Below are 11,602 nucleotides of genomic sequence, written 5' to 3'. Positions count from 1 at the left end.
AAATGATTACAAAGACATGTTGGCTTTGTGTGTCCCTCCCACACACAATCTCACTCTATTTATACATTGCAGATCACTGTGGATGAGAGATTGGGCTAAATACCTAAAGAGGGCCTAATCTCCACACTAAATATCTAAATCTTATTGTCAGGGGAAAGGACATTGTAATGAAGGACTGCAACACAGACTCAGTGTGTCGCCAGGATTCTTTAGTGTGTTAATCTGGGTCTGAATGTGTGTGTTGTAATATTTGCCTCGTGCACAGCGTCAGTATCACCTGTCAGTCTGGGAACTTCTTCAGGAATTTCCCAATTTTAGAAACCGTCTTCCTCCTGTTTCTCCTCTGAGCCAATAATAGAGGCCTCAGCTGTGACTCTGGGGGACCAAACAGTGACGGCAGGAGTGAGGGAGGAAGAAAAGCAAGGGAAGGTGGAATGAAAGCGGTACAAGAAGGAGGCAATAACGGAGGAGTGGACTTTAAAAGTGCCACTGATGTGCCAGTGTTTCGTCCTTGACCAGATCGCTCTCCGATTGGCTCTGGAGTCTGAATTCCTTCCCCTTTTAATTGGCCGCTCAGCAGCGTTTCTGTGTCCTTGTTGGTTGCCGAGGTGACTTCCATGGAAGACGGGCACTTTTGGGATAATTCTGACTTTAGTTTCAGTGTGTGGTGTTGGTGTCCATCCTTGGTCAGAGAGGGCAGAGACACACCACACATTGCTGTGTGAGACAGCTGTCTACGGTGTCATGCAACATCCTACCAGCCTACTGACCTTATAAAGTCAGGAATTAAGCCTCCTTTGGTGGCCTCGAAGCTGCCCCGTCCTCCATGCACCTCCTCTTCATCATGCCCAGTGGCAGCATTAAAGTCTCTTTTAACACCTGTGATACCACCCAGAACATCTGCTCTATCCCCCACCCAAAGAAAAAAAGGGGAGAAGAGAGCGGCACTTTGCCGAAAGGTTCCAATATGTTTTACATTTACATTTAGGGCATTTAGCAGACACTTTTGTCCAAAGCGACTTCCAATAAGTACATTTGTCCAAAGAAAGAAACCACAACATATCATTGCCGATAAAGTAAGAGCTAAAAAATAGAAACAAGTGTTAGGTCCTCGTCTGGGTAAAGTAGTAGCTGTTCAGCAAGTATTAAGAACAACAGAACTATGATCAAGGTAAGAACATGGAAGTGCTTTTTTTTGTGGGGGGGGGGGGGGGGGGGGGGGGGCGTCCTGTACATGAAGGATCGCAGCTTCTGTAGGTAATGTGGGCTTTGGGTCGATGGACAATATCCCGACATTACCAACACTGGAACATGATGCTGTATCGGGCATCAGCAACAAACCGCCACGTCAGTCGCTGCCCGATCTGTACATCCAGTTGTGATCCGTACTCATACTGGAGATATGGGTAATCTTGAAGGAAAACATTTTTATCAGAAAATCTCTAGTATTAAACCTGATAATATTTAGTTCAGGATGATATTAAAGAGAGAAAGCAAATCCAACAAAACTGCTGTTGAATGTTGATTATCAGCCTGAATGATTAATGAGCTCATGGTTTGAGCAGATATGCAAATAAGCTACAGGCTGAATAAATCATAAAGCAGAGCAGGTAGCAAAGATTGTTCCTCTAGGATGAAAAGGGGAAGTAAGACATACTGAAAACGTGGGGGATGAGTGTAACGAGGCAGTTTGAGGATAACATCCGCCCGGTTATTGGCACTAAATAGGAAATGCATGTGCTCTAACTATAGATTTCACAGAGCGGTTTTCACATTGTGCTCTGTAACTGATAACAAATGATCTGATCTCAGATCTCATTTTTGCCTTGTGTCTCATCCTAAAACGCCCAGCCGTCATCTGCCCTCTGCCCTCTTTCCCTGTCCAAGTCCATAAATACCCGGCAGAGGAAGAGAGGCCGGCAAAAGCACGCAAGTGTCTATTTATATGATGTCCTCGCAACCTGATCGTGGAGATGAGGCGCTGCTGTCATGCCTGGGTATTTATTTTTGTCACCGGGCAGCAGGGAGGTCACGATACCAGAAGGTTAGCAGTAGATATGAATTTGACTCTCGATATAAAGCAAAGCAATAAATCCGATGTACTTTAACAAACACTCGGAAATGAATGTGTGCACACTGTTGTTTGTTTAATAATAATCCCCGATGATCGCCAGGTTCCTCTGCACAGAGCTTCAATGCATCATCATATAACTGAATGAAACCTCCGATAGCATTCACTTGTCATTGCTGTTAACAGCTAACTTTACTAGCTCTTCTCCTGCTTATTTCAACACATTTGTTTTTCACATTGTAGCGTCATTAGGGACATGTTCTATCGTACCCGGGACCTTAGTCTGGAATCCTCATCCCGGCCCCTACAGTACCCCAACAATGACGACCATTACCATACAGTATTGGTTCTTGTGACATCCGTGCTCCTCAAAAAAAAAAAGTATAATGCCTTAGAAGAATATTCTGTCTTTATGTGTATTTATATAGCGCAACTGTAGTCTTTTATTGTCTAAACTTGCTTGGAAAAGGTTGAAACTCATCAGGCGGATGTGCACTTTGTTTTTTTTTTGTGCTTTTATAGGATGTACTAGACATTTTTGTGAGCTTAAAAATTAAATTAAATTAAAATTAAAAAAAAGCAAAACTCTGATATATATTCGGATGGTTTTAATTTAAATGAAAGAATGATTCCTCTTGCTCAGATCATTTGATTTCAGTTATTTTAAATGGCCCAAAAACATTTAAGAGAATGTCGGTAAAAATGTAAATAACCTTTATAGACATGCATTTACGAAAGCTAAAGGACATGATGAAACCTTACGGATCGATGCTGACACCAGCATCGAACAGTCTCTCTTGTGTTCTCGCCTCCATCTTTACCTTTGTAAAAGTGCTTCTGATGTGACATCTCACTTGGAAACCCCCAACACTCTCCAGTGTTTCCCCTAGAATTTTTTTCAGGCCCGGTGGTACCCACCGAAAAAACCCTAAACAGACAAGACGCGTGGGATGGTGTATTGGTGCAGTTGGATTAAGTCAGGTGGCACAGCAAGCAGTCTGCAATTCTGCAATTATTATATTTGCATTCAACATTTTTGTTCAACCTGAGTGTATTCAAGGTTTTCAAGGATTCAAGGAGAGAGTGACTTATTAAGGTGCCGGTTGATGGAAATGATCCAAAATTAGGGTCCGGAAAAATATGGCTTGAAAATGAGGAGCATCACATTAATAGCTACAGATACTGTAAAATACTAAAACGACATATGAGTGCATATATTGTCTTATTTTATCAAGTAAAATATAAGTTATAGGTTTACTCAACAGCCTAATAGTTCATAGAAATTCAGGTAGAAATAGGTTAACTCAGAGTTCCACAGCTTATCAAAAAACAATCCTTATTTTATTAGGCTGCCTATGGCGTGATGTTGTTTTGCTGTGGTTTTTAAAAACCTAAAAGAACCCCTAGGATGCAGCTTCCATGGTTTGTATTCAGTTTGTATCAGTCAGAAACCTACGCACAAGTACACCCCTTTAATTAGTCCTGCAAACCAATGCAACACAAAGCCAATTATTAAAAGGTTTGATTTTGAACACAGTCCTTTGTAGGTTCCTTCATTTCAGGACAACTCCAGAACGACTCACTTTATCTCCGAGTATGTTTTTCTTTGTGTAATACTTCTTTCATCTCAGCACCCAAAATAAAAGCAGCGCCTTTTCATTTCCCTTACCATCCTCCTGCCCACAAGGCTCTGACGCTGTGAATCTCATCCGTAACGAGTGCAATAGGAGGAGAGAGTAGCATGGACGTCGTTCAGTGCTTTTGGACACAAAGGTGTCGCCATGGCACCCATTCGACGAGTTTTAGTCTTCCCTCTCAGCTGGTCCCAGGCAGCTTCCTGGGATTGAACCGGCGACCTTTGAGCAGTGGATGACGTTAGTGGACATAAACACAAAGCTGCCAGGTTGAGCATGTGTCACAGCATCCCAACATGCTTTCCACCAATCGGAAGGTGTTTGTCTGACGTAGAGATGTATTTTTTTCTGTGGTTCGGGTCCAAGCAGACTGGTGTGCCTGGATGGTGGTGATGTAGAGGTTGAGGCATTCTGTCCTGTCTGTGTACATCCCTCTCTTTTCGTCCTGCAGCGTAGACGGCGCTCTCGTAGCGACACTCCCCGCCATCATCAACCATATTGTCACACAATGAAGAGACAGCCTGTGTGTTTGATAAGTGACTGAGAATAAAAAGGCCTTGAAGGTTTTTGGGGATTTGAGAGGGAAGGCGTGGTGTTCCTTTAATCCTGTGGAGGAAGGAGAGGACGGGAAGAAAAAAGGAGAGCTATGTGAGGTAGACGAGACATCCTGAGAGACAGAGAGACGCAATGAAAGAAAAAGAACTAAAAAGAAAGAGAAACAGACTGAAAGGGGAACGAGCAGGCGTGTGGCCCCTGGCGGTGCAGTAGAAGGTAGCCTACATGAAAGGGATGGAGTTCATCCCTGGCAGCCATCTTGACATACTTTCGAGAGGTAAAACTTTTAACTCTCCAAATAGTGCATAGTAAAAAATAATAAAGTTGTAGAGTGACAAAAGAACCTAATGAAGATGACTGTTTGAATAAAAGCTTAAACAGCAGCCAAACTAACAGCACTCTTCATTCTAGAAGCGGAAGGTTTAGTCCTGAGCTGTATTTGGAGGGCCATTCTTTGGTCCGAAGCTGCCTGAGGCCCCATGCTACGTCACACCTTTATCCTTTTTTCTGTCTGTGTCGTTAATCATTTGTACACTGAGTTCCTCCATAATCCCAGAGACAAGCGCCCTCAATACGCCGCCATCGCACCGTTTATAAACACCTTTTAGGGCGTGAAGTTACACGTCGGCGTCGCCGGTAGTGTGAGGTGGTTTCTCTGTTTTTTTTCTGATAAGCAAGAGAAATATGATTACCTCTAGCGCACCAACAATGGACCAATGGAAGGTGAACTGAGAGTTGAATTTATCTTGCTCATTGTGCCCATTTACATGACTTTCAAGCTCAAGTGAAGTTCCTGAGCATCACATGCAATATGTTGATGATACAACTACTAGCTTTCTATCTCCGTCAGATCAACTTTCTGAGCTTAGTAAAACCCCTGGTGGTGGGTCGGGCATATAACACGTCTGAACCTCCTGTTCTGGCTTCCCTTCTCTCCCCATACACACTGAGGTGGTCTCTCCTGGTTCCTCCTCTGAGACAACCTTCATATCTGCTCAGAGGAGGAACCACTCTGACCCCCCCATTCTGTCTCTGGACCTATTAAACTAACGACATTGTGGGAAAAAGGAGGGATAATCCCACAACGAAAAGACGGCACACACACCTACACAAACACACTCAGTTTGACCTCTCCCAATAGAGAAGGCATGCATGGGTTTTGATTGGTCCACCATTGTTCGCTGAGCTGTCCCACCGTATATCAACCCACCCCCAACCTCTACCCATCCATCTCTCTCTCATCACATCTTTCACTTTGTCTCTCCCTTTTCATTGTTAAGTTGTTCAATGGAGTAAAGAAGACCTTGTGAGAGGAGGGAGAAGGGGGGAGAGACCAGAATCCAGACTACTTGTAAGAACTAATCAGATGGATTCCTGTCAACAATGAGCTTTGCGTGAACTTATGGAGGGGATTGACTGTTTGCAGGTTACGACCAGAATAAGTTTTGAGGAGCTGGATGATTCTCCCCTAACGGTGCCTTCTGTCTTTGTCTGTCTCCCCACAGATCTCTGAGGCACAATGGGACTCCTAAAGCTCTGAGGCTGAGCACAAAAGACAAGGGGAAGAGGGAGAATAAAGCCCAGGGAAGCGGGAAAAGACGACAAAAGAGGAGGAGGAGGTGCAATAGAAGAAGGAGGGAAGATTCTTGGCCGGCGAGGGAGGGAGATTTGAAAGCAGGGATTTGCTCTGTCAGGGGTGCATGCACCCTCTGAGCCCCGCCTTCCACTTGGACATCTTCCTTTTTTTATTTTTTTCATCATCATTGACTGGCCAACAAAAGGAAAAGAATGCCTAATAAACTAAGTTTGGTTGGGGCGAGCAGGGGCCTCGATGTGAGACTACCCAGGACTAGAGCCTTGCTGCTGGGCTTGCTTCTGGTGGCAGCAGGCTGGTTTCCTCCGCCGGTCGGTGCCGATGTGGAGATTGATGTGCTGGGAGACATGGTGATGATGGAAGGAGGTGGAGAAGGCAGAAGAAGTGGCCTGGAGGCTTCCATGCACTCCTCTCTTCTCCAGGACTTCCAGGAAGCAGCGGAAGGTATCCGGGCAGTGGAGGATGTTGCCGTGGAGACTGGTGAGACTGCAACGACTGAACAGAACACTGCTGCACCCACTGCCTTCCCAGACTCCTCGGCAGTAGTGGGTCGGATCTTCCAGATGACGGTGCCAAACAAGATGGAGGATGTTTACCTGGGTGATATTGTCACGGTGAGCGTCACCACTTTTTTCTTTTTAGTTTGTTTGTTCATAGTTTCCTTATTAACTAAATGTTATTTAGCTAAAATTGTCTTTCTTAAAGAGACAGTGTGTTGCAATTACTCCCATCTAGTGGTGAAATTGTATTTTGCATTCAAACGAATAGTGCTCTCTAGCGCATAGCTTTGTTGCAACTACAGTAGCCGTTATGTACCAAGAAGCTATGACAACATGTTACCAAATACCACCTCAACAGTATTCTTTCAGATGATGACGTTGATATTTCAAACAAACATGTGAGCATTTATAAGCAATTACATCTCCAGCAAGATAGCGGTTTATGTTGCCATGTTTTTATTGGTTTATGTTTGGTAGCCTTTCATTACTACGTCGTAGCCTGTAGCATCAGCTAACAACAAGATACACAATAAACGCAAACGAATGTTATTTAAGTGCACGGGATCCCGGGATTAATTTGGGACAGGCGGATGATAAAGTCCGTAAAAGTCGCTCTCCGGGAGCTCTAGGGAGGGACAGTGGGACGTGGCGTGCACCACGGGTGGATGAAAAACTCAGAGGCACCTCTTACTGATGTGATCTCCTTTCATTCACGCTGCCTCTGAACGTAATCGTAGTTTATGTCCCTCCTCTGCAGTTACAGTCTTCAAAATGGCATAATGACATGGAAGCCATCCAAATACAAATCTGAAATTCTTCGCTTACGAGGATACATCAGATTATTGGCAGGGGTAATTACACATATGATGACCTATTTATGAATGAGCGTATTTATGTTAGTGTTGGGAGCGTTGGGGGTGTTGGGAGTGCTGGAAACCTTGGGAGTGTTGGGGGTGTTGGGAGTGCTGGAAACATTGGGGGTGTTGGGAGTGTTGGGGGTGTTGGGAGTGCTGGAAACATTGGGAGTGTTGGGGGTGTTGGGAGTGCTGGAAACGTTGGGGGTGTTGGGAGTGCTGGAAACATTGGGAGTGTTGGGAGTGCTGGAAACCTTGGGAGTGTTGGGGGTGTTGGGAGTGCTGGAAACATTGGGGGTGTTGGGGGTGCTGGAAACATTGGGAGTGTTGGGGGTGTTGGGGGTGCTGGAAACATTGGGAGTGTTGGGGGTGTTGGGAGTGCTGGAAACGTTGGGGGTGTTGGGAGTGCTGGAAACATTGGGAGTGTTGGGAGTGCTGGAAACATTGGGAGTGTTGGGGGTTCTGGAAACATTGGGAGTGTTAGGGGTGTTGGGAGCGTTGAGGGCATTGGGGGTGTTGGGAGCGTTGGGGGCATTGGTGTGTGCGCTATACCCTTTTTTAATTGAACTGGATTTTCCAGGATGTTCAATTTTCTGTAATATATGGATCCTGATGTGTGAATGGGAGGCTTTAGTAGCCTTCCTTCCCTCCCTCCCTTCATCCTCACTCCTTGTGCTCCATGCTGCTGTTCCTCATCCTCTCTCTCCTACTTTTTTCTTGATCACAGTAGTCTCCTCTCTTGTTCCTCTCCTTCTCCCCCTGTATCCCTCCATCACATCCCAGTCTTTAATTTCCTATCGCTCACTTCCTCTCTTCACCCCACATCCCTCTATTTCTGCTTTTAAGTCCTATCTCTCCCTCCACACCCTCTCCTCCCTTGCTCTTTTCTTCCTCTCTTGTCAACTCAAATCAGATCATATCAATCAATTTCTCCAGTGAAGGAAATATATTACTATACATCTACATGAGGCAGGTATGTAGGTAAAAGTACATCCTCAGAAGCATAGAAAGCTTTTGTTTATTTATTGCATTTCCAAACCATAGTTTTCACTCTCTTCAGTGTTTCGTTATTCAAAATGATTTTTTCATACAGTTTGCAGATGAATGAATGGGGTTATCTGATTGGGGTTGACGGCTCGCTGGCACCCGACAGCCACCTTGTGTGTTCGGTCTGGGAATTTAAGGGGATACAGTGCAGATGTCTTGTGACAGTTGATGCACGAGCCATCGGGTCAGCTGCCAGGCGAATCCCAGTTTAAAGCTCCCTTGTGGACCTTTGTGTTATATCGCACCATTATTTATTTATTATTTATAGAATCTGTTCCTTTTTTTTCTCTCTCTCTCTGCTTAATTGACAGCTGATTTATCTCCCATGGTCTGTTCTTCCTCAACACTTCTCATCGGTTTCTTCTCTTCCTCTCTTTCCTCCCAGTCCTCCCATTCTTCCCACAAGCTAAAGCTGTTCTTCCAAACCTGCCGAGCCGCTTTATTACAGCCAGTCGACAGCGTGGCCATACCCATGTCATCCACCCTCTTTCCTAAACGCAACTTGACTCGAGGGGAACGTAGCGCGTCATCATGGTGGAGAGTTGAAGGTTGAATGATAACCAATAAGATCAGTGGGAGGAGCCTCCTCTGGTGGGGTCCTACTTTGCTCCTTAACTGTCAGGTCAAAACCGACAACTTCAGAGTTTGTTTACTTCCTGTCCCTTTTCTAATTCCACAGCTGCTTTCTATCCTCATGCCCTCCTGCTCTTTCCTCTGTTACAGCTCCCCGTTCTTCCCCGTTCTCCCCCATCCTCCCCACTCTCTTTAGATGTGGTTCTCCCCCTCAGGTATTTGGAAAGTCGGCGCTCAAGGTTGTGGAGCGAAAGGCCAAATCAATTCCTGTGCTTGGCGTTCCACTCATACTAATGGCCTTTTCTTATGAAAAGTCTGAGAGGTGCCTCATGCTCAGTGACAGCCGCCGGCCCATTCACCCTTTTCTGAGGCGTCTGGGCCCTTCAGTGAATGCAGCACCGATTATCCATTCACACGGCGTGGAGCTGTGGACTCAGGGGGGCGGGGCCTCGTGGTACAGGGCCCTGTGTGTAGCCTACACGGACCGTTTATCCACTTAATCATTGTGTGCGTCTCTCCCCCGACCCTCCCAAGAAAATAGTTCCGACGTCCATGAACAACGTTATTCATTTCGATCATAGAAACAAACGTTAGCAGCACAGCTAATGCTAGCAGCATTAGCACTGTCCTGTTATGGGCATCGGCCATTCTTACATATGGCGCCTTTAAAAGTTCCTGATAATTCACAATACATATAAATAAATACATGAAATGAAACTATTTATAAAGGAGTAGTGGAAAACAAGGGGAATGCTATACCGAAATAACAAACACTGTGAAGGTATGAAAGAATGGAAAAACACCTACAACTTTTTTGTGATACACTATTATTATTGTGAGTATTGTGATGACAGGAATTATGATTTATTAACTTTTTTTCAAATGCAAATTCTGCAGTTTGGCAACATATGATTTATCTTTTTAGTCTGAAAGGCGACTGGTACATTTCTATGAACCATTGTGCTCATATTAACTAAATAAATACAAAACGAATCAGATCAAGTTTTCACTCAGTTCGACTCACTTCAGACTGACCAACTCTCCACCTTTTGCCATCAACTTCCTGTCAATCAGCTGACTTTACCTATGAGCATAGCTGAAGGTCAGCGCCACCTAGTGACTGGGTTTAACTTGTAATATTAATAGTCTCGAGAACTAAAGATCAATATTTGGTATCCAGGTACCGATACCATATTACCACTTTTGGAGGACAACTTTATTTTTATTCACAGAACAACAAAGGAAAAAAAATCAGCCTATATAAGAAAGAAATAAGGTAAATGATCAAAACAAAAAAACATATATATTTACATAGTAGTACACCAGGTGTTGTTAACATTGATTGAAACATGTAGGGGGAGGGTTATTGTGTGGCCTTACATATATCCTGACAAACAGACCAACAGACAGGCAGGCAGACAGACAGACAGACAGACAGACAGACAGACAGACCTAGGGGAGGTAACCTAACTAATGGGGGAATTTTTATGTATGTACTCTACATGTGTATGTGTGTGTAGGTGTATGTGTAAGTGTGCGTGTACTGTATGTATTTATAAGTACTTGTAGATATGTGTGGATATTTTAGTGAATGAAGGAAAAGGGAAAAAGAAAAGATTCTGTGGGATTGACTTCAGGCATTTGTAGATGTGGATTTTTGAATGAATGTGGACCAAATGTTGTTGAAACGGGGTATGCTGTGATTAAGTGATGCTGACATTTTTTCCCTTGAAATTTGATTTATTAACAAATTCTTCCAGTGAGTGATATTCAGTTTATTTGTTGTTTTCCAGTTTAGGAGGATTGTTTTCTTGGCGACAGCTCAGGCTGTGAATAGTGTAGTTATAGTGTGATTATGTAATTGTACTGATGACATGTTTCCTAAGATGCAGAGTTGAGGGGATAGGGGGATATATGTGATAGGTGATCTGTGACTTGTGTCCAAAATGGTCTAATTGGTGTACAGTGCCAGAAAGCATGCATGTAATTGTCTGTGGTATGCTGTGTGCAATAAGTGCAATGATCTGATGTAGTGAAGCCCATTGTATGTAATGTCTCACCTATCCTGGGTTTCTGATGTTTCTCCTCCGGCGAACTGATAGCTTGCTGCCGTGGTGACTGGAGCATCTGTATTCAGGTGCATGCTGGGATTGTTGTGTCGTTTACAGTTATTAATGCAAGTGGCCGCAAAATGGGGTTCCTGGCCAACAAGTGATTCCTCTCGATAGCCTCATTACCACAATTAGCACCATAATTAGCTGATTGGCCCATGGGCCGGCTGGCAGGTCTCCCCTTTCTGCTCTTTTCCCCTCTCATTCCAGGAAATAACTGACGGAGCTAACTATCTTTTATACTTCAGTTCTGGGAAGAATAGATGTCAGAGTCCAGAGATGTAGATATTTGTCTGAGTGCCTCAAAGCATGTGTTGCTGTTTCCTGTGTGAAGATGTGTTTGCATGCAGATTAAAAAGAGAGATGCTCTCCGAGTCTCCCCTTCCTTTGACTCCAGCTTCATAACAAACCGTTGTCTTCTTCTCTCTCGCCACTATGTGGCGCTGTAGCTCTTGCTCCTGATGTAAGGACTCTGAAATGACTCTGAATATCCTGCTCTGTTCTAGTCCTGCTCTGTTCTAGTCCTGCTCTGTTCTAGTCCTGCTCTGTTCTAGTCCTGATCCGTTCTAGTCCTGCTCCGTTCTAGTCCTGATCCGTTCTAGTCCTGCTCCGTTCTAGTCCTGATCCGTTCTAGTCCTGCTCTGTTCTAGTCCTGATCCGTTC

General features: G+C 44.4%; 1 protein-coding gene across 1 annotated transcript in view; it reads left to right on the top strand.

Moving 5' to 3' along the window:
* The window catches only part of dag1 (dystroglycan 1), a 36,001-nt gene that overhangs the window by 10,800 nt on the left and 13,599 nt on the right, over positions 1–11,602 (top strand). Inside the window, exon 2 of the mRNA XM_084034343.1 lies at positions 5,766–6,468. Within this exon, the coding sequence (XP_083890469.1) occupies positions 6,049–6,468 (420 nt within the window). The 5' untranslated portion in view covers positions 5,766–6,048. The remainder of the gene's footprint in view (positions 1–5,765; positions 6,469–11,602) is intronic.

Source organism: Eutrigla gurnardus (assembly GCF_963514095.1).
Source record: "Eutrigla gurnardus genome assembly, chromosome: 2".
Lineage (NCBI taxonomy): Eukaryota > Metazoa > Chordata > Actinopteri > Perciformes > Triglidae > Eutrigla > Eutrigla gurnardus.
This window is presented reverse-complemented; position numbering and strand designations above follow the sequence as displayed.